The following is a 23,775-nucleotide window of genomic DNA, read 5'->3' as shown; positions in this document are numbered from 1 at the left end:
TCACTCTCGCACAGGCTTGTGATTGCCTGTGCGTGGTTCGTGTGAGCTTCGCCCCGCACGAACACCGCAGCGTACAGCGCCTGTAACACAGCCGGAGGCGCGCTGGAAGCAGGAGGGGTGGCAGCAAAAGCGTCTGCCGGAAGCTCGGCGAGCTCCAGCTCGCTGATGCCGCGCGCTATGGCGATGGCTAGCACCGGGAACCGCGATGCCTTCGGGTTCAGGAGGGCCCGGAGGACTCGCCATCCACGGCGCTCGTTGTACGGCTGGGCGAGCGACGAGCAGATGCCGGCCCAAGATCGGCGGCGCAGCTGACGGGCGTGTCGTCTGCACACAGCGTCCAGGCGGTTGTACAATGTCCAGTCCGCCTCGGCTCCGGTTCGTATCGCTCTCCGTTGAGCGCGGCGGCGAGCGGCGCGCACATTGAGGAGCTTGATGTCCGGGCAAGGGGAACCGGCTGGTACGGCAACAAGCGTCGAAGCCCGATTCGCACACTCTGCGATATGCGCGAAGAAATCGTCGCCGCGCGGTGTTTGGGCACAGAAATCGCGGAACATGGGCCAGCGCACGACCATGTACACGCGCGTGGCGCCGCGATTCGGCCGCACGAGGGAGAGGGCGATGGGGAAGTGGTTGGATCCCGCGGTGTCCGGGGCGCGCTGCCAGTCGTATGAGCAGCGCTCCGAAACAAGCGCGAGATCGATCACTGTGGCGGTCCCGCTGCGACGAGCGAAGGTGGGCTGGCCGCTGTCGATGACGGCAAGGCCCGCCGCACCGGCCGCGCCCATTGAGTTCTTCCCCCGGATGTTGGTCTTCGCAGAGCGCCAGCTTCCGTGATGCGCGTTGAAATTGCCGCACACCACACAGTCACGCGCGAGCGAAGCGGCGAGGCGCGACAGGAATGTCATGTCGCACTGCAGAGCGGGTCGCACGTACACACTCGCGACCGACGTATCGGTGCCGCGCACACGGACGGTAACGGCCACGCACTCGACCACTGCACAGCACAGCTGTTCCGTGGCGATGAGGGCGTGCGGGAGAGAGGCACGCACATACACAGCTGCGCGAGGGGAGCCAGGCGGGTGCGCCGCTTCGGTGCAGGGCGCAGCATCGCAGTCGTCGCGTCGGCACTCTGTTGGGCTGCTGTATCCAATGTAGCCGGGCAGCGGGACCTCCTCTGCACGCGCATACGTTTCCTGGAAGGCGAGGACGTCGTAGTCGTGCAGAGGCAGCTGCTCGGCCAACTCGGCGTGCCTTCGCCGCAGGGAGTTGCAGTTCCACTGCAGGATGCGCGGCCGACATTCAGCAGTGGGACTGGCCATGATGGTTCGGTGGCTGTTGTAAAACCACTGCCTCCAGACAGATGGGTCGTAGTGGGTGGTCAGCTGGCAGCATAGCGCCGACTGCCTGCATGGTAACCAGCAGGTTCGCTACCAGCTGATCCACTGTAGTCTGGCCAGGGGGGCAGCATTGTCCCGTGTCTCCTGACGGCGAGAGGCTCGAGGGGCTGGTACCGGACGCTTGGGTGCGAGGCTGGGGCCTTTCAGCGCGCTCGCATACGACCGCGCCAAGGTTGAGGACTGCTGCTGCTGCTCCTCCCTGACTGCCGCCCTGACAGCACGCCTCGACAGTGCTGCGGTGGAAGAAGCCATGATAGTTGCCACCTGGCGTTCTTGCCATTTGGGGCAGGCGGCGGTGTCGGCCCTGTGGGGGCCCCCGCAGTTCCTGCAGCGAACCGTCCGGCAGGGTTCGCCCTCCGCATGGCTTTTGCCCCAGGAGATGCAGTCGGACGGCCAACTGCAGGATTCCAGCACGTGCCCGAAGCGGCCGCACTGGCGATACTGCACTGGACGCGGCCTGGCCGGCCTCACCCTAAAGCCGAGCTTGAAAAGGCTCACGTGTTCAGGGGGGACCGGTCCCGCGAACCGGATAGTGACGGTGCTCCCGTCCCGCGTCGCCGACAGCACTGGAATGCTCGACTCCAGGGCTCCTAGCAGGTCAGCATCCGCAGGTAATCCGTTCACCGCGTGCAGGTAGCCGGTGCTCTGGCCGCGTACGGCCGGCAGTCGGGCAGTCACCGAGATGCCGTGCAGCTCGGTTATTGCCAGTAGGAGCTCCCGGGTGGTGGTGTCGGCGGCCACGATGTTGCGCCTGTGGTTGACGCGCACCGCAGCAACACCGGCTCGCGATGAGAGGGCCGCCGCGAGTGCTAGGCGCGGTGCTCCCCTGAAGGCTCCGCCGGGCGCCGAGGGTCGGAAGAGCACCGTACCGATGACCGCAGGGTCCACCGGGAGTGCTGCAGTCTCCAGGGCCCTCGCACGCCACCTGTCCCACCTCGACTGCACGAGGGTGAAGCCATCTGAGGTTGGCTCGCTGGCGGGTGGCGTCCGCCTCAGTACAGCCGCTGCAGGCACGCTGGGGGTGACAGGGCTGGCGGGCGGGCGCCGCGAGCCGTCCGAAGCTACGGGAGACAAAAACGAGGCAACGGCAGGAGCTTTGTTGTGCCTCTGCACTCTAAGGCAAAAGAGAGTCAAATGGGTGTGTGGTTCATCCCTTAAGGGACTAAATGAGCTGCCACAACCATTAATCCCTTTTGGGACTAACGGGGCCATGTCTAACCGATAGTCTCAATGGACTAACGGTACCAGGTTTAACCGTTAGTCCCAATGCTGTTGCACCTCACGAGATGAACGGTTAGTCCACATGCCATTGCACCTCACGAGATGAACGGTTAGTCCACATGCCATTGCACCTCACGAGATGAACGGTTAGTCCGCATGCCATTTCACCCCACGAGATGAACGGTTAGTCCACACAGATTAACAGTGAGGACGATCCATTTGGGATGATTTGTTGATCCCCAGGGATCAAGTTCAGGAATTACACCTAGTGGACTAAACTTGCCATTTTGTCCCTCGGCATGCCTCGCATACGACGACGTGCAATGCAATGCAATTTCTGCATTAAAAATGTGCTATGAATATCTCCAAAGTGTTCTGCTACTTCGGCAGACACCGGAAATAAGAGGCAAGAAATGACTATAATGAAAAATGCAATAAAATATGTTTTATTAATACATAATATACAAGACAGGCAAAAAAAAAGTAAGAGCCTGATTACAATGCGCGCCTGGCCCAGAAGTAGGTAAATAAAGCAATACATATGTCTTTAACAGAGGACACTTTTGCAAATATGAATGTATGAATTCTCAATTGAAGCATGCTTTTAACACGGTGTACGCGACACGCGCTAGGGGTGACATGTGCGTGTGGCTTGGTACATCTAAAAGTTTAGCGATGACTTCCAGCGTTTTGTGCACCCCTTTTGCAAACACGATGTCGAACGCCCAATAAAGGGTGAACAATGTTGACAGGGCTTCTGGCAGCGTGTTCTCTTCAATCGCAATATCCTCCAGGGAGACCGTAAAGGGTGTCGAGTCCATTGCATCAACACTGCATATCACGGTAGGCACTCTGTGCGCAGTGCTCCTATCCTGTGAAGAAAGAATTTGCAAATACCGAGTGACACAATTTGTTAGATGCACTGATTTTAAAAGCAATAGCAATAAGTGAAGATACCCTTGCAAGTAAATGAACTCGCATGTTAAAATATCTGCAAGGTGAAACAAGCATGAGCTCATCATTTTTAGACACTGCAGCATTTTATGTGTGGCAGCAACTAATTCTGACAAGGCTCAAGAACATATGTTGAATTATTACTGCATGGGCCTTGGTTCAAATAAAATCTCTTGAGCATGCCGAGTTCAGGTGAAAAGGGTGCGAATGTGTCCCAATGCCATATGTACGACTAGTTTGCTGTGCACCATATTTTTCTCGTATAAGACGTGTTTACTTCCAAAATTTTGGTTGCTGTCTTTGCCTACAGATGCCAGCTCCGAGAGTTTGCCATGTGGGCAGTGCAGCAGCCGGAGCAAAGGCCGCCATTATAGGCTGTTATACAGGCCCCTCCATGATTGAAGGCGCCTTTACATCACGATTTTCACTGTTACCTTGCAGCACCCAACTAAAAAAGAGCACCGCTTGTTTATCATTATGGTTATCATCATCACTCACACTCGCGAGAGGTCTCAGCTGTCTAGCGGTAGTCAGTGCTACAGTTTTCCAGTTGGCATTTAGCTTTTCTATGTGTGTGTATTGTGTATGGTGGTACGCATGTTCAGGCATGATATGAGCATTGCTTGCCTGTTAAATTCAATTATGAGGTTTTACGTGCCAAAACCACTTTCTGATTATGAGGCACGCCGTAATGGAGGACTCATGAAATTTCGACTACCTAGGGTTCTTCAACGTGCACCTAAATCTAAGTACACAGGTGTTTTTGCATTTCGCCCCCATTGAAATGTGGCCGCCGTCGCCAGGATTCAATCCCGCGACCTCGTGCTCAGCAGGCCAACACATAGCCACTGAGCAAACACAGTGGGTGCTTGCATGTTCCCCCTGACCACGTCACGCTACAGAGGCAACGCCAGCGACGTGCTTCATCATGCTTACATTGTTGCCTACAAGTTATTGAGGTGCCGACGATGGTAACCCAGTGATGCTGCCAGCTGAAGAGGCAGATCTTTTGACAGTGCATGGGAGGATTGAGTGGTAAATCTGCTGTTAGTGTCCCGTAATTGTAGAGTGGCCAGTGCACCACCAAAGAGCACAACCACTTATTCACTTTGTCTGTGCTGCCTTACCATTTGCAAAGTCACTGTCGTTCATGCCGCCGTAACCCAACCATCAATTATACTATTATCCTCTCATGTCATCGCAACAAACTAACAAGAGAAATAATTAAAGCATTCCATGCGTACAGATTAAAGGAATAATGCATTAGCCAGGCTTTAGTGACCCTTTCATCCAAGGAAATTTACTACCTTGGTCACACAAGTTATAATGTACCATGACATTATGTGTTCTTTTCATTATTTAACCTGTCTCCCGAGTTTCTTTTCCTTTTACATTTGTGTTGTTTCATACTTAGTTCCCCATTTTTTATCACTTTCTATCACTTTTTTATCATTTTTTTATTGGCTTTGTACATCTACATGTGCAATCTTTTTCTTGCATACTGATCCATTTGGATGTACATAAGGCTTCTCTTCAATAATTTTGTTTGCAAGTACAGCACATGTCCTGTCACTTTCTGTCTTTGCCATTATGTTTAGCAGTGCTGTCCAGTTAAACTTGTGGAGCACAAGTATAAAGTATATAAACAACCAAAAGAAAATAATCGCTTAGTCACTAGATTTTCACTGTTTCTTTCCAATGGAGCAACCTTTACTAACATTGGAGCAGTGGTTGCCAAGAAAAACGTTTTCCCTTCCCATGTATTTTGACAGGATGTTCAGACTAAGGCTTCCCCTCAAGGCAAGTCACTGACACATGAACATTTTGTATCTGAGGAGCCCTTGCTACTGTTTTGACCTGTCACTAGCTATACATAAGCAAGACTAGGAAAGAGTGAATCTTTGAGGTAACTTAGATGTCCTTCAGCTCCACTTAAGAGTGCTAGTACTTGCCATAAAGTAGTGAATTGAGCCTGAGTCATAACCGCGCTAAAGTGGCGTGGTTTATCCCACAGCTCGCTACACTTACTGCTTACAGTTCAGGTGCACTTACAGTTGTCAAAAATGCTTCCTTGCGCTCTTTAACGAGACAGGGCAGCAAACAAATTGCAGCAGTCTCCATCAAATCTGGAAGGAAAAGTGCTGAATGTAAGCAGGTCAAACAGGGTAGCACAAAAGCAATACATTGTCGCCCCGCCAGGATAAGTAGCCATAACATTAGTAGGCCTGACAAACGATACATTGCACCTTAAAGGCATGTCTATCTAGGATTCATATGTCAATACTTCAAACAGCTAATTAAAAACAACCCATTTCAAGAATCCCTTTCTGTTTTGTTGCAAATTTGGGCCTTGTAAATGTTTATACCCACAGCACCTACTTGGAGATGCCTGGAAAATATATTTATACAGTGGGTGTGTGCGAATAGTAATTTCTGAGACCGAGATGAAAATGAGTAGAGTAGTGACAAAAGAAAATATATTTTTCAAATATCTTTCTAATAAAACACAGGAATTTTCACAATTACTATAAAACGATGTGGACATCCTAGTATTCTTTATGTTAGCGAGTTTCCGTCATCATTACATAGCAGATTATGAAGGGTTATTTGTTAGATGCACTAATCGAGCATTAAGATCAGGTAAGCAGTTTCTTCATAACAACAGGACTCTTAGAAGTGCTAACGCTCTCTGTAAACCGGCAAGTATGGCTCCTCCAGTGAGTAGTTTGATCCACTACATAAGCTATCAGGTTCTATGTCTATACTATTCCCACACGGATGACATTCGCCATACCTTTACTTCAGTTCACACATTAAGTACACTTTCCTCAGCATGATCATCATGATTAACATATATTAGTGATTTCGAATCAGGCAGAACAGCCTCTTTACCATTCTTTTTGTCCTCGGTGGCAGCCTCCAAGCGACTGTTAAAGTCCGCAAGAAATGCCTCAAGATGCCGTTTCTTCTGGGCTCTTTCAATTACCTTCTTTGCAACTGCACGCAGTAGGGGTCGCAGTGTTGTACTCAGGTCAACACCTGTTTGCAGCATAAACTCTTTGTGAAGCTTAATGGAGGAAAAATAAAAGATAAAATGGTCAGTCCTTACATTACCCTACTAAAAAATCCTATTTGTTGTGAAACGGGTTTCATCAAATAGGGTTATGGAACGGGACCCCGTTTGACCCTGTTCAGTCCTGACCCGTTTAAATCCTGTTTAGGCCTGTTTAATCCTGACCCGTTCAATCCTGTTTAATCCCGACCTGTTCAATCCTGTTCAATCCTGACCTGTTTAATCCTGACCTGATTAATCCTGACCCGTTTAATCCTGACCAGTTTAACCTAGTCCTGTTTACTCCCCTACCGAGACCGTGTTCAGTTACTATTGTCTGATTTCGCTCAATATAATTCCCCCGTTAAACTTATTTGGTAAACTTATGGATTTGCAATCAGCCAAGCAAACAAGTAGATCTGCATTATGTTTGCTCCAAGAATGACATTGTCACAAACAGGTTTGCCAGTATGTTGCTTGATTCAAAGATGAACACATTCTCAGCATTAATTCATAACAAATTCATAAGGAACTACTAGTACTCGATATTTTATGTAATACATAGACAAAAAACAGAATGAATGCCAGATTGAAAATTGTGGGATAAAATTGGAACAGTTTGTAAAGACGCACTTGTATTTGCTATAGGAAAGAAACGTAACAAATATTATGAGACATACAAAATGTATTGCCGCCAAATAGGCACCATCTCCAAAAAAATAAAAATTTTTCATTAAACAGGTCTTCCACTACAATAATTTAACTGCAAACACCACAGTTGGGCGTGCCATACGACGAAGCAGTTCCTCCATGTAATACATAACAGAACATTGCATATCTTGCAGTAAACTCTTGTTTTCTACTCCGTTTTCTTGCCGGCATAGCATTTCTTGTAGTTTCTATAAGTCTCCATCTTGGCAGGCTCTCAAACACTTCAAACAACCACAGACGGGCCAAAGCAAAATGCAAACACGAAACTAACTGGGCTTCAGCTGCCAGTATTCAGGGACTGTTTGCACTGTTGTTGCTCTAGGAGTCAAAGTCCAATGAAATGGCAGCATCCTCTGATTCGCTGCTGCTCACTCTATCAATAAAATCGGTTGCAGACACAGCGAGATTGCGAACTCTGCTATCTTTCGAAGCACATGCATGCCGCTTCCGAAGGTGGCCATTTTTGCCTTCTGCTTTGATGTTCGCAAAACTTCAGAGTGCGTTTAAAAATCACCGCCTTGTGGGAAAAAAGTGAACTGCTTAGGAAACAATATAAGTTCTCCTCCATGTCCAATGGCAGTGTGTCTGTGAGCAGTGCAGGTCTCAAAAGCGGTGTTTCAATCCATTAACGTGGGCTATAACAACGCCTAATGGCGCGTTAGAAGAGCTAACAGTAGTTGCAGTTCTAACGAACCAGTTGGGAGCATCGTTGAGGCTGCTGGTAGTTTTCCTTGTCTAACAGCAGTATGTCCATGACTGGCATCACACGTCACATGTATACTGCAAAGTCAAGACAGCATCATTGGGTGTCGAGCTCTGGCAGACCAACCGTGTCAGCTTGTGCTCACACCGTTGACAGGAAGAGCTTTAGCTTGTAGTGGTGCGTCCATGCCCAGCGTTGCAACCATTGGCACGTACACAGCTTTTGATTGATGAGGCTTAGAATTGACTTTTACTCCAGGTGTCACTTGTCACATGTGACACAACACCCCCGCAACTCCACACAAGAGTTTTCACTCCTTGATGACTACTCACATACCTCAGCGCCGTGCCCACACTTTTACTGCACCCAACACTCACAACACTGAAGTTCACATGAGACGTCACACCACCACATAAGCTATCATGGCACACACAATATGCTTTTTCACACACACACACAAGGACGATGCCACTCGGTGTCCATTGAGCTCCACCAGATCAACCATGCAACACAGCAAGTTGTGCTTATGCCTGGGACAGGAATAACTTTAGCCAGTGGTGGCATCCACGTCAAAGGCTCAGAAGTGTCCAAAGAGATATAACTTTATTATATCTGATTGGGTCCACGGGTGGCGGTGGTCGGGTGACTAACCCCCAGTCCCCCCTTCCTTAGAAGGCGGCCATTCAATACTTGCTGCCGGCGTCTTCGGACAGTCCAGAGTTCCTCCTCTGGGTCCAAGCAGTCAAAGCTCCCATGCAGTTGGCTCGAGCAAGGATCGGTCATGGCAGGAGTGCCACCTCGCCAAGCCTGCCTCTGAAAAAAGATGTCTTAGATTAAGCCACAAATATACTAACTGTATTTTTTCAACATACTTTACAGAAACAGACACCATAATTATTCAAATGTAAGGTGATTCTCAATTTACTTGGCTTAGAAGTAATCTCCCACCTTATTGTGAGGCTGATGGCTTCAGTTACTGTTAATATGGTAGCAGCAGTGCCATGTTTTAAGTAATCTAGTTGTAAACTTCGGAAAGCAAAACTGCACTTGCCACCAAAAATACAAAGGGAGTGCCTTTGATAAAGTCACAGAGAGAACAATTTAACTGCCCGAAAATAATGCAATGGCAGCTGTGACATTGAGAGGCTTCCATAACTAAAGCCTGGCATGTTTACGGTAAACACTGAAATGCTGAAAATGCAAGCAAATGCACCACAATTGCACATAAATAATGAAACCACGAACATACGGCAAGGGTGTACTTTGTCTCGGAAATAGAAAAAATATTACAATTAAAATGCAAAACGATGCTACAAAGAAATGGGAAAGGACACACAAAAGTGCATGCCCACAGGGCTTCATTCATTGTTACTGTCAACTGCAGTCTCAAAACCGAAAGGAAGGATGAGTGCTGTATGCCTGTCCCTGTCAGCAAGAACAGGTCATCTTCCGTGAAATCCACCAAGGTCTTCAGAGATGCCCATGACACAATAGAGCATGGCAAAGTTGATTACACAGTGAGCTGCCGCACAACTTCGAACACTGCTTCTATGACACACCTGCATAAGTGCCAACTGCACTAGGTCACGTTTAACAAAAGAAATCTTTATATCTGTATCAGGGATCCAAATGTAGGGCATGCTCAGAAGTGGAAATATTGCAATAAAAGTAAAGGTTGCATTATATTCATGCAAATACAATACGTCAACAAGTGTTTGTAAGGAGAGGCATAACAGATATGCAGAGCATGCCCATGTGCCCTATTTGTTTGTTTTTTTCCTTTTATAGAAAGCCAGAAAACAATATATGCAAGCAATTGCCCAGCACTTGTCTGCGATTACTTATTACGCGATATAAATAATGCATGCCAACATGTATTTGTAAACACAAGTTTGTCACATGAATTGTGAGCACTTCCTTTGGTCACTATAAAGGTCATGCAAGTTATTTCATTTAAGTAAATCTTTTGTGTCCGAAAGGAAGTGCTCGGGTGGGAGTCAAACCATCGACCTTGTTGGAATTAACAGGGATGACTAAGCAAATTAAGGGGAATGAGCAAGTAAATTAAGAGGAGGACAACCAAGAGGGATGACCAAGCAAATTAAGGGGGATGTGTACATCATGTCTCCATCGTTAATGCATCAGCACTTGGGTCTTTGCCTTTAAGTCTTAGGGATAACATAAGAGACCATGTGAATTTTCTTTATGGCCTTATTCTTATTGGCTAAACAATGAAAGTAAACACATACCGAGAAAACGGACAAGACACGGTGCTGCATTTCCTTACACTGTTTAGCCACAACGAATACATACCAACTAGGCCACTTTACTGCCTCTACACCTTATAATAGTTTGCATATTCTTCTTCCCTCTCTGAACTGAGCAATCGTCTCATAAGTGAATAAATTACCTATTTTTTTCTCATGTCTTGGAGCATTTCTCCAATGAAGTAATTAAGTTTTTTTTTCTTTCACCCGGGTCCTTGTTTTCGGGATGCCGATCCACGAAGTGGGAAAATGCGTCTGTTAGAGGAAAGAAAACATATTCAGTGTGAGTGTCAGCACTGATACTATAGTACCGTATGTAAGAACAACTTGCAAGCGGCACTTACTGTTTAAGGCCAGCAGTTTTTTTGGCGTCATTGGCTTTTTGGCAGTGGTGTCAGGGTTGTTCACGAACCTTCGGCATATTTGGCCCTTGACACTGCGTTCTTTCAATTCGGCCGCTGTCCACAAGCAGCGGGCTCCCTCTTTGCAAAAGAGGGAGTCCCGCGGCACACACATCAGTGCTGCCCACTTGTCCGACGGTATGACAATGCCGTGTCCAATGTGGACCTGTGCAATAATTAACATTGAGAAAAAACTAAATACCAAGGGCATAAGATTGCAAAAGAACTAAAACAGTAGTGTCTCTGAATTACCTGGCCATTGTCATCCTCAAAGAAAGGTGGCAGGTGCCACGGGACATCCCCCCCTTGTTGCTGCACATTCAAGACAAATGAAAGTGTGGTGTCCAAATACTTTCCTATAATCATATATCTAAGGCAGAAGCAAGCAACACAACACAAAAGACAACCAGTAAAATTAAGACACAGGTGCAAAATTCAGCAATAAGCAAAAAGTATAAAATTATAGAACTTCCTTCTTGGGCATTTTGGGGACGTTTATTAAACATTTTTGGCATCCTATCTAGGGCCCCCCAAAAAATGTTTAATAGATTGGAATCTAGAGGTGTGCCAGCAGCTGTTTGTGATAGGGATGTGCGAGTAGTACCTTTACCTGTATCCAATACAAATTGAATAGTACCAGAAGTGAGTCATGCTGAATATTGAATGTTCCTAACAATTTTGTTTTGTTTATGTGAATCAATCCCACAGTGCGAACAGGCATTATCTTGGGGCACATAAGGTAGTGTACAACATTATCAGTAGTTTCATCTCACAACTCCCACCTGTCACAAATTCCATTCCATTCCACATAAATCATGTTGTAAACACAGATGTATCCAGCAATGCAATTGGAAAAATTAAAGATAGTCATTTTTCTCAAAGAATACTTAGTATCTTTTCGTCAAAGATATGCATATAGTTTAGAAAACGTATTCTAGCCCTGCGAACTGTTTTTTAACATTCCTTTAACATTTGACTCTACAATTAGGGAAATGCAGAATACCTGTGGCAAAGCTGCGCTGATTGCAGCTGGTGCTGCAGGCACAACATTCTGAAACTGCAAGGACATCAGCAGCATGTCAGAGTGGCATATATCAGCATTAATTCACAGTTTACTCAAACAAGGGACAAGGAAAGTTTCTATTAATGCACACATGCACAGTGCACCATAACATTTCACTCCACGAACACATGCAAATCACCTCTGCCGAGGCCCTGCTGGCTGCAGCTGGCACTGCAGGCCACACATCCTAGAACGTGCAAGGAGCGACGTCATCAGGATAGCCACAGCATGTCACAGTGACACATCAGCATTCATCCCCAGTCCACTCAAACATTTTCTATTAATGCACACGTGCACAGTGCACCATAACATTTAACTCCACGAAAACATGCCAATCACCTCTGCCAAGTTTCTGCTGGCTGCAGCTGGCACTGCAGGCCACACATCCTAGAACGTGCAAGGAGCGACGTCATCAGGATAGCCGCAGCATGTCACAGTGGCACATCAGCATTCATCCACAGTCCACTCAAACATTTTCTATTAATGCACACGTGCACAGTGCACCATAACATTTAACTCCACGAAAACGTGCCAATCACCTCTGCCAAGTCCCTGCTGGCTGCAGCTGGCGCTGCAGGCCTCACATCCTAGAACGTGCAAGGAGAGACGTCATCAGGATAGCCACAGCATGTCACAGTGGCACATCAGCATTCATCCACAGTCCACTCAAACATTTTATATTAATGCACACGTGCACAGTGCACCATAACATTTCACTCCACGAACACATGCAAATCACCTCTGCCGAGGCCCTGCTGGCTGCAGCTGGCGCTGCAGGCCTCACATCCTAGAACGTGCAAGGAGAGACGTCATCAGGATAGCCACAGCATGTCACAGTGGCACATCAGCATTCATCCACAGTCCACTCAAACATTTTCTATTAATGCACACGTGCACAGTGCACCATAACATTTCACTCCACGAACACATGCAAATCACCTCTGCCGAGGCCCTGCTGGCTGCAGCTGGCGCTGCAGGCCTCACATCCTAGAATGTGCAAGGAGAGATGTCATCAGGATAGCCACAGCATGTCGCAGTGGCACATCAGCATTCATCCACAGTCCACTCAAACATTTTCTATTAATGCACACGTGCACAGTGCACCATAACATTTCACTCCACGAAAACATGCAAATCACCTCTGTCGAGTCCCTGCTGGCTGCAGCTGGCGCTGCAGGCCTCACATCCTAGAATGTGCAAGGAGAGACGTCATCAGGATAGCCACAGCATGTCACAGTGGCACATCAGCATTCATCCACAGTCCACTCAAACATTTTCTATTAATGCACACGTGCACAGTGCATGCACCGTAACATTCTACCGCACGACCACATGCAAATTATATGTGCTGAGACTCTGCTGGCTACAATTGGTGCTGCAGGCACAACATCCTGAAACATGCAAGGACAGACGACAGCAGAATAGCCACAGCACGAGATTAATGTGTGGCACAACTGAGACTCACAACCCATTACTGCACTCACACAGAATCTGGAACCCTTGACACTTTAACAGCCAAGTGGCTGGGCACAATACAGAATCTGGCCCCAAGTGCCCTACAGTATGCTACATTAGGGAGTAGCAGCTACTAAAAATGCAAAGAAAAAATTATCTACAGTTCACCACTGCAAGAAGGCATATTAACCATAACCACTTCTAAAACACAGTTACTGCAGAAGAAACATACGTGTCTCAGTTTGCTGCGAGATTCAAAAAGGGGAGCTTTCAATGCTGTTGAAACTTGCTGTATGTTGTTAGCAGCAACCTTAAAAAGCATCCTAGACTTCTAGTGTACTTTCTAATTACCTTGACGTGATTATCAATTTTCTTATACTTACAGCAGATATGTCAATACTAGGTTTACAGCACCTACGAAAACATCAAATTGTTTGCAGCATGCTCTATTGCATAGCTTTGATTTCCCCATTAAAAAGAAAGCTTGGGAATTCCAAAATTGCACTATGCAACAACACACTCACGTACAGCAACAACAGCACTCTCAAACGAGCTCAGCAGAGCGGAAAGGCAATTGTCTTCCACACCGTCCTGCACAGCAGATGTGCGTTTGCAATGGTTCAGAAGAACTTTGGCAGCATTGTTCCATCCCTCTCCCCTAACACAATGTGACTATGCAGAAAGCTACTAAAAAATTTAGCTGCCCAAAAAGCTATCCAATCCTTCTATGCATGTTACTGCCTTGTCATAGCCACCTTCAGTCATGCATTCATTTTTTCCACCATGAGCCACTGGTATGCAATCAACGTTTCAGAACCAGTGCACATGCGACACACTGTGCAGGATAGTGCACTAGAGGCAAGGCAATTATTTTCACAGTGAACTTATTTGAGTGCTATCGTCATTGCACACGGGAATATGAAGCATTTTTAAATATCTTGTTGGCTTTCTTTTAAACATGATATAAAGAGCCATGCATGAGAGAGTGCTGCAAATAAATAGTGTTTATAGCGGTGCTCTAACAATGTTAGGTAATGTAAAGTAATAATAATAATAACCAATAGGTAAACATAAGAACACATAAGGTGTCAAACAATTTTTCAGGTTGCTGCTAACATACAGTTGGTTTGATCCACATAGGTTTAACTTTTTGAACATTGTGCATGGTAGATACCCTGTTTACTAATACACGTCAACTTTTGTGTGAAATATGGAATGTTTTCCCTCCTGATGGCAGATGTTGCATCCTGAAGCACAAGACTGTGTGAGATGCAAGGAAAGCTGCTTGAGCAGCAGGCATGCTGTGGTCAGCAGAAGCTGATATGCCTGGAGATATGCCTCTGATATGCCTCTGCGGCTTTCTGCTGACTCACAATGTATAGCATGTAAGACTGTTAGCAGCAGAACGATTTAGCAACAGAATGACTATGCCACAGACAAAAGATGCCGTAAAGTAAGGTAGACTATAAGAGGAAAGGTTTTAAAAGCCCAAAAGAACCGCGCTACACACCTCAAAACACTCGCTAGTCATCATCTCGGAGTCTAATATACTTTTAGGCTGGAAAACAGAGTAATATCATGGCATCGGCTGCAGCAGATGCCGGCTTAACAATGACAGCTCATATTGCACCTCAATTAATGGTGAATGAAGAAAACACTGCCAACTTATCAGAAAAATGTAATCATTATTTGAATAATCAAAATCCTGGAAAACAGGGTGATAAACTACATAGTCGTCATGTCACAATGTGCAGCTTAATCAATGATAGTACTATGTGAACTGCACAATAATGCAAGCTTAGTATGACAATAATTCAAATAAGTACTACTAAACCCCCTCCTAACGACAAAAAGGAATGATATCTTTTTACTAAATGAACCTGACATGAGATTGTAAATTTCTTGCTGCATGCACTGTAATATTTGGCTCACATGTTCACAGGAGCCTCATTTACAGATCAGCAACATTTTCTTATTAAGTTAAGAAAGTGTTTCAATGCCCTGTTAAAGCAGGACACTAAACATGAAGGCTTGCTGCATGCTCACAGAGCAATGACATTTTTATTCAGTGTAACAAGCACTGCCAATGTGTAAATGCTTTCTTCCTTATACTTTTTCTAGTTAATTTTTCCTTGCACAAGGCATGGTCAAACTTGAATGCACAATAGCATGTAACGTAAGCCTGCAGGAAGTGTATGTACAGGCATCGTTTAGGACAAAGATAAGCAAACCTCGAAATCTGCTTGGAATTATACAAATTAAGCCCCATATAAGCACACTAAAAAGATGATAAAATAAATATTCATGCTGTTTACTGTATATAACTCAGATTAACAGTTAAACGAAACTGGATATATAGAAATACAATAGAAACAAAAACTAAGCCACAACAGTGCTTTAAATTTTTACTTACCATTCCACTATCAACACAAGCCAACTTGGGGCGGGCATCATTGAGGTGTGTCAACAGCAGATCTAAAAAGGTATAAGCAATCACACTGATCACATGTAGCAGCTGGAATAGGGCAAACTTCAGACACTGTTTCACAAGCAAGATGCGTTGCAGTGACTATTCCCAGTATATAGCAAAGTTAAACCAAGTGTGCTTATCCCAATCAATAGATGACCAAAGCAATCCACATGAAGCATATGACCAATACACCCAATTCATCAACAACGAACTTTGTAAGTGCCTCCATGACATAACTAAGACAAAGGAAAAATTTTTTTCTTAATTTCTTTGCCGAGTCTTCATTTGGCCATGCACTGCTATCATGATCAAATTCCAACTCGGCCTATTCGGCATCCTTTTGCTATCAATTAAGAGGCCTCCTGCTATTAAGTAGTTATTTTACAGAATGCGAACATATCTAGAAATTAACTTGGTTTAAAGAAGCACTCACTGCTGCCCAAGATGCGAGAGCTAGTGAACACTCGTTCACTAGGTTTTATAACTTATGTCATAGCGAGCAAGCACCACGTGATCAGCAAAATTTCAACTCAGGGGCACAGGTTGAAAGAGCATCTCATTTTTTAAAATATTTTATCGAAAAACTGCACAACTATAATATCACTTACGGCAATACAAGATTAAACTTCGTAGTACAAAGTACCTCCAACTGCTGTTCATGTGCATCAATTACTCCTGCAGTGCTTTGGATTGCTTTAGCACACTTCTCGGCTTTAACAGTGAAGGTTCTTAAAATTCACAACTCCTGTTGAAGTGCAGCTGTCAAGACACATCATTTGCCTTTTTTCCTTAAGTGTTTACTCTTTCAGCCACTTACTGCTTATGGCTTCTGTTTTTTGGTGCTGGCTGTGCATGATCGTTAACACTAAAGGTATCCAAATAATTTATCCGTGGCTGTGTGCTTCCTTGGTGTCAGGGGCTTAATAATGCACTGACTTAGCAAGAGCACTTTGTAGTGTAAGTTTTCAGGCTCCCTTTCATATGTATGCAACTAATATTTAATCAGGTGCTCACAGTATTTACACCTAGTTATTAGTGTGTTTATCCTGTTTCAGGGTCCCCTTTAACAGCTCATATCAAAAAGAAAGCAGGAACGCACCAAACTTTGTAGTAAGGAGTGCCTGCAATTCTTCATTCTTTTTCTTTCTTAAGTCTTTCAAAGAGCACCCTGTTTTTTTCCTCAAGCTGTTTGTTTTTCCATTGCTCCTTCTTCAGGAGACTTTTTTCCACAACTTCGTCGTCACTTTCCGAAAAATGGCTGCTGCCCCGCTTCCTTTTCTTCTGCAAGATTTCTCTTTGTTTGGTGCTTTTTGAGAGGTGAAGCTTCTCCTTAGTCACCTGCCGAGCAAGCTTGGGATCCTGTTGTATATAAAAAGCACAGTCAATACCAATTAGTGCAATCATGACAGATTCTCCCTACTACAACATCTGCTGAATTTTCAAATGACGTCACATTATGAAGCTGGATTAAAGGATGAGGCGCATTTGACCCTTGTGAAGTCACGTGCCCATTCGTCCTTTAAAGAAACTGATTATGGAGTCTTACACAGCTAAACCACGACCTGATTATCAGACCTGCAATAGTGTGGATTAACGGAGTCAGATTTTGACCACCTGAAGTTCTGTAATGTGTGCCCAATGCACGTTAGACAGGCGTTTTTGCATTTCACCCCCATCAACATACAGCCACTATGTCATGATTTCATCTCACAACCTCGTGCGCACAATGCTAAAGCCACTAAGGTACCACAGCGGGTCATTCTTGCTTAACTGTGCTATATACATAATTTTCTTTTTCTTATTTTAAAACATTACCATAGCATGTAATACAACACATGCTGTGTGTAAGGGATAATGAAATGCTGTGTGCAGGACCACAATGGCCCTCATTCATAATTCCATAGCACCTCATCAAGAAGCGTCATTATCGACTTACCACAGCTGACTTGACCAGGAGGCTGGGTGGGCAGTCGAATTCCGTGTGTGGCACGGCCATCCTTTTTCTTGTCATCGAGGAGATGAGATCCCTCTTGGACACTGTATGAACAAAATTTGTTTAGTCGTCTTTCGTGTGAATAAAAAAACAGTATAAGGGGACATTATGCAGCGACACCACACAGTTTCTCACCCACATAACCAGATTAAGGCTTTTATTCATGCAGCTTCACACACTCTCTCTCCCTATGCATATATATATACACAATAATTCTATAACTAATATAGAACCATATAAGTGCAATCAGGTAAAACACCCTGCTTTATGATATAAAAAATTACTCCATGCTCATTTGCATACCGACCACATGATGACAAGCCTATCGCGATTCTTCTGTCGAAACGATAGCGAGCCTCACGAAACAATCACGCACACGTCGCTGTTAGGCCACCTGTTTAGATATGACCAGCGCGAAAGTGGGCACGGAACACAAGAAGAAGCGACTAGGTCAAGTACTGAGTTCCAGTTGCCCTTTATTGCAAAGAAGCATGAATGTATAACCTCGCGCACGTGATCACAACCACACAGTTGTGCAAGTAATCAAGCCCACCACAAATCAACAAGAACACACCAAGGCCTAAGGCGGCTCCCAATTTATCCGTAAGCACTATGGAAGGTTTACCTATGCAGTTGACTTCTGCAATAACTGCTGCTACAATGGTGTGTTATATTGTCATATGCATTTCATGCTTATTTGCAATAAACCCCAGTTGGAAGTCAGCGCTTGTACTTGTCACTTTTGTGCTCCGAGTCCACTATCACGCTGGTTATAACATTATGGAATACCAACTAGCCTGCTCACACCTTGCTTCAGCTGCTTAAAGACGAATAAATAGACATAGGAGTTATTTTTTATGCTGGACCGGAGCATACCGAAAAGGCTTTTTTTATTTTTTTTTCTTACCAGTTCTATACCGAAACTTCATTTCCAAGTATTACTTTACAGCGTCAAGGTAATTAATCGCAGAACAGTACGGGTGGGCAAATCTTATACAGGGTGTCACACGGCGCAGTTTTTATCGCGATCAAGACCGATCCGGATCGAATTTCCCGGTCGTGATTTGCATTTCTGCGCAAGCTGGGCGAGTGTGCCAATCGCAGTCATGAATTTCGACCCGGATCGGGCTTCATCGCGATCAAACGTGGTCGTGTGACACGGCTATCAGTGATGTGCGGCAACATTAAGCTTCAAGATTAGCTTTCGGCAAATGTGCGTGAATGTTACTCACCACCAAGCAACACCACGTCGGCCGGGTAATAATTCTCGGCCGCTTCTTCACCTTCCAGGCCTGGTGCCGCCCAGTACACCAGTTTGTTTTTCGCCACGTCGCTCACCGATTGTGGTGAAAACTCGCGGATCAGCCCAACCGCGACCAGTGCGCTCGCGCCATCATGGTAGCGAACATAAGCGTGTGTCGGCAAAGTCATGGCCAACGAGACACAAAGATGAAATGGAATATATAAATGAAGAAATGAAAGAGAAAAAAGCAGAGTATTAAAGAAAATGCACGATTACAATTAGTATGGAATAGTATGAAAAATATATGAGTAGTATGAATAGCAGCACAATAGTATATATGAATAGTATGAAATTAGTATGGAATAGTATGAAATGGAATGTATAAATGAAGAAATGAAAGAGAAAAAAGCAGAATATTAAAGAAAATGCACGATTACAGTTATTACAAGTTAAAGAATGAGGTTAGTATTACAAAAGAATAATTATACAATTTATAGAAGCACAGAGATTAAAGAAGACACATAGAATTGAACGAGCAGGAATCGCAAAGGCACACAAGTTAAAAAATCAACGTGTAGCACACAATGCGCGCTGGTTGTCTAGACTTGGCCCTAACATGGTTGTTGAACATGCTTTGTAGATGGCGCTAGCAACGTTTTTCTTTAAATAAGGAACAATTGGAGGATTGGTGGAAGAAAAGTATAGAAACGACAAAAACGGAGACGTACAAAAGCACAGTTCGCAATAGGAGATCAGAAAATTTGGTTGTAGAAGTTAATAGTGTTCTTTTTTCTTGTTTAACTTAGGTAGGACATTAAGCACTATAATAGCAAGCGCTTAGTGGCGCAACCCACCGCCCCGTTCCAAAGGGGACCCTCATAGCATCCATCCATTTTTCTGTTTCGTTTTAGTTTTGCGTTTTGCTATACTGAGTAGCGCCGCCGAGGGGTGTTATATTTGATTTGTTAAAGCTATAACTTTGAGGATTATAAGGAGCCATGCCAAAGTGTAGCGTTACTGAAGTTCACGTGAACATAACGTTTTTTTTTTTTTACTAATTTAGTACGAGGCCAAGAAGGCCACCTTACCAAATTTCCAAAATTATATTTAATTATGTCGTGTTATATATTCTAAATTATTTTGGGTCGGCATTCATGATATCTTTCATCCCATCTCCGTATTTTTGTTTTCTCGCCCACTCTGGTATTTAAGTTTATTCTTTTTGTTCTTTTGATATATTAGGTTAGTAAAGACGCCTGGTAAAACCATCTGCATCATCTCCAGTAGCCCGGTTGAAACGTTGGCTGGATTTACTACTTTTCACTAGCTAATGCACAAAAGGAAAAAAAAAGAACACGTATAACTCAAACCTTGCAATTATGCTTTGTGCAGATACAGTATCAAGAGTCATATGGTATTTGAGATTCGTATTCCATATTGCGCATATGGCTTCCAGGTTAATTTTTATTATCATTTGGGCGGGCTTAGAAGGGGCGTGCAGGCAGAGGTGGAATGGAAGGAGGGGGAATGCTTACCAAATGCATGACCGTAAGTACGATACGTATTAAATTTTCTGTGTACCAGATTTCTTGCATAAGAACGACCTATGACAACCTGTTGTCCAACTAAAAAAAAAAAAAGATCCCTGGCTACGCCACAGGTGCGTAAAACCACGGTGCTCAGGACATACCAACAACACCGCAACTGTTGTGGATGATCAGCATGGGTTGCAGAAGATAGTGCTAGCCTTTCCTCCTTCCCCACAAGAACCACTTCTCTTTCTCTCAGTAGACACAGCAGCAAAACAATTGGGGACTGCATATATATATACGCTCCTCGGATGGTGGAGCAAAAAATCAAGTGCCGAAGACTCCAAAGTCAGATCTGGCCTGCAGGCGCCGGAAATAGTTTTCCTTAAATTTATCCAAAACAGATTGCGCGAAAACATAGACATGCAATGTAGCACGTGACCTCGAAGGCCAATAGGGAATAACGCCCGTATTCAGAAGCTTAATTGATTTGATCTAGACAGCTCCTGGCGTGAACGTGCCCAAGAAGGTCAATCATAGTGTTTCTTTGAGCGCGTTTGCGTCAGGTGACCAAATGAAGCGTGGGCTTCAAGTTAAGGCGGATTTCTGAATACTGGAGTTAGGGTTCTTGGTCAGCAAACTTGGTCTTTTACAGCTGCGCATGACCATGTCGACCAGTAGATTCGAATAGTGAAAGCTGCACTGGCCGGGCTTGTTCACAAGTGCACAGAGTTGTAATGACTTGCTTAAACTGCTTAACTGCCCACTGCTTGAGTCTAGTGTGGTTCTCGTTGAGGCTTGAAAACCGAGCATGCATGGCATGAAAGCGATCGAGTGTAAAAGAGACTACAGCAGAGAAGTGTTCATTAGTTACCACAGATTTAGTTATGCTGGAAAACAGTGATGTGCATCACAGTGGCATCCTGATGTGCATTATCCGTCTTTTATCAAGCATACTAAAATACAGCGATCTGCTAATCATACAGCCCGGTTGAAAATGACAACAGAGGTTGTGTTCAGTACTACAGAAATTTCTGTTGTACAACAGGATTTTTCTGTAGTAACTACAGATTCCTGATGGAGCGACAGACTTTTCTGATGTATAACAGACATTTCTTGTTGTGACTACAGAAGTACAGTCTGTCGTATGTCTGTTGCTACAACAGAAAGCTGAAGCTCTACAACAGATTTTTGTAGTACTACAGAAAAATTTGTCATCACTACAGGCACCCTGTTGTCCCAACAGAAATGTTCCTGAAGTAACCCGAAAAACTTCTGTAGTGCTACAGAGAGCTGTTGAAATACTACAGAAACCTATTGTGGCAACAGGCCCCCAATTGTCACAACAGAAGTGTTCCTGAAGTAATGCGACCAACTTCTGGTGTACTACAGAAAAATGTTGTACGACAGAAACCTATCATTGCAACAGGCCCCCAGTTGTCATAACAGAAGTATTCCTGAAGTAATGGACAAACTTCTGTTGTACTACAGAGAACTGTTCCACAACGGAAACCTATCGTCGCAACATGTACCCAATGATGACAACAGAAGTGCACTGAAATTGTGCGATGCGACAAGCTTCTGTAGTGCCCAGTTGAAAAAGACAAGAGGAATTCCTGTCGCAACTACAGAAATTCTGTTGTACGACAGAAGTTCTTGACATTTCTTAATTGAGTGACATTTCTGACGTTACGACAGAAATTCTGATGTCGCAACAGAAGCATTCTGTCGCGAAGGCCAATAGTTATGAAGTCGCAACAGAAACGTTCTCTCGCGACAACAAGAGTTCTGAAGTCGGAACAACAGCTTTATATCCTGACAGCGACTCCGACGTTACGACACCAATTCTGACGTCGCAGCAGAAACATTCGGTCGCGACGGCCAAGAGTTCCGAAGTCGCAACAGAAGCGCTTTTCGTCGCGGCCCTTTAAAATTGTATGTTAGTTTCGCATCGGTGGTGTACACTGTACTTTTCTCTTGCGCGGTATTCAATCGCGCTTTTCTGAAGCCGGCAATGCTGATGGCACCAACACCGGTATTAAAGTCGACGTGGCCCCGCAGGGGCGTCTGCGTCAGCAGGCGTTTGGTGTGTTGCGACACCACGTACCCGAGCACACGAGGGTTGGACCCTCCCGCGTGTAGCCGTGCGCGGCTTAGCCGTGTCCGGGGAAAGGGGGATCCTGGCGGTTGAGCCGATGCCGGGTGTTCGGACCTTTAAGGCCCCCCGGCGGAGGCAACACACCTCTTTGGCCTCTGCTTCACGTAGACGGCACCCCCGGACTGACCCACCCGGGGGAAATCGGTAGTTGCCTTTTCCTGTCTCTCTCTCCCTCCAACCTTCGTCTTTCTCTCGCTTTCCACTTTCCTGTCTTCTCCTAGCTTCCGTTTACTTCCAATTTTTCCAGGCAGCAAGGGCTAACCTTGTGTGAATAACCAACCTAGGTTATCTCATATTTGATTATAGTGATAACGTACAGCTGGCGTTTGCAGGACCTGTTTTTTACAGTCCTTGTAACGTCCCCTTGTAGGGCTCCACGGTGGGTGGTTGGCGTTATCGCCGAAAATTACATTATTCTATGGCTAGTTCCTTCCCTTCCCTTCTTGATCGCCCTCACAAAAGAGGGCGCACCGAAGATGTATTCAAGTTCTTTGGTCGTGAAAGACCCAACTTCCCACGATTCCATGTGATTCACTCGGAAAAGTCAGAAACACAAGTGCGTGCAATCTCCCCATTTCTAGTATCAAAGTCTTTAACTGAGGCCCTTGGACCAGGTTACAACGCGACAAGGATGGCAAGTGGTGATCTCCTTTTAGAACTTCATAATCAGAAACAATATGAAAAATTGCCCAGTTTAGTGTCATTTGGGGATGTTCCCGTGACAGTAATTCCACACCGTACTCTGAACACCACCCGCGGCGTTGTCTCGGATGATGATCTGCTCCAGCTGACAGAGGCTGAGCTCCTGGACGGCTTCAGTGAACAGAATGTTGTCAATGTCAAGAGAATTAAGCTGAGGCGGGATGGCAAAGAAATTGCGACCAAGCACCTAATACTCACATTCGGTTCAAGTTTTTTGCCCGAGTCTGTAGAGGCCGGGTACATCAAGCTCCGTGTCAGACCATATGTACCGAATCCCCTAAGATGTTTCAAATGCCAGCGTTTCGGCCACAGTTCGCAGAGCTGCCGGGGCCGCCAAACATGTGCGAAATGCAGTGCCCTTGAACACGCCACTGAAGCTTGTAACAACTCTCTCCACTGTGTGAAATGTGACGGGGATCACGCCGCGTACTCGCGGTCGTGCCCCTCCTGGAAGAA

General features: G+C 45.3%; 2 protein-coding genes across 2 annotated transcripts in view; both read right to left on the bottom strand.

The window, feature by feature from the left end:
* Window positions 1-3,126: 3,126 nt before the first annotated feature.
* Window positions 3,127-23,775, bottom strand: part of LOC142563414 (uncharacterized) — a 68,053-nt gene continuing 47,404 nt past the window's right edge. Inside the window, exons 6-8 of the mRNA XM_075673968.1 lie at window positions 17,631-17,731; window positions 8,690-8,851; window positions 3,127-3,490 (exon numbers count right to left, since the gene is read on the bottom strand). Coding sequence (XP_075530083.1) covers window positions 3,206-3,490; window positions 8,690-8,851; window positions 17,631-17,731 — 548 coding nt within the window. The 3' untranslated portion in view covers window positions 3,127-3,205. The remainder of the gene's footprint in view (window positions 3,491-8,689; window positions 8,852-17,630; window positions 17,732-23,775) is intronic.
* Window positions 8,663-12,019, bottom strand: LOC142563979 (BEN domain-containing protein 5-like). The gene is made up of 5 exons (XM_075674741.1): window positions 11,710-12,019; window positions 10,959-11,018; window positions 10,650-10,872; window positions 10,449-10,560; window positions 8,663-8,851 (listed from the first exon to the last, which is right to left on the bottom strand). The coding sequence occupies exons 1-4, from the start codon at window positions 11,782-11,784 to the stop codon at window positions 10,460-10,462; spliced, it is 459 nt and encodes a 152-aa protein (XP_075530856.1). The 5' UTR covers window positions 11,785-12,019; the 3' UTR covers window positions 8,663-8,851; window positions 10,449-10,459.

The sequence above is a fragment of the Dermacentor variabilis genome, chromosome 11, assembly GCF_050947875.1.
Source record: "Dermacentor variabilis isolate Ectoservices chromosome 11, ASM5094787v1, whole genome shotgun sequence".
NCBI classification, from domain to species: domain Eukaryota; kingdom Metazoa; phylum Arthropoda; class Arachnida; order Ixodida; family Ixodidae; genus Dermacentor; species Dermacentor variabilis.
Note: the sequence above shows the minus strand (reverse complement) of the source record. Positions and strands in the feature narration are given on the sequence as shown.

Bases quoted from the DNA above. Each gene is read 5' to 3' on its own strand.
- LOC142563979 (XM_075674741.1), bottom strand. From the start codon at position 11,784: ATGCTGCTGATGTCCTTGCAGTTTCAGAATGTTGTGCCTGCAGCACCA. The intron at 10,873-10,958 runs GTAATTCAGAGA...ATTATTGCACAG, and splicing joins TTGAGGATGACAATGGCCAG to GTCCACATTGGACACGGCAT. The intron at 10,561-10,649 runs GTAAGTGCCGCT...TTCCTCTAACAG, and splicing joins AAAACTGCTGGCCTTAAACA to ACGCATTTTCCCACTTCGTG.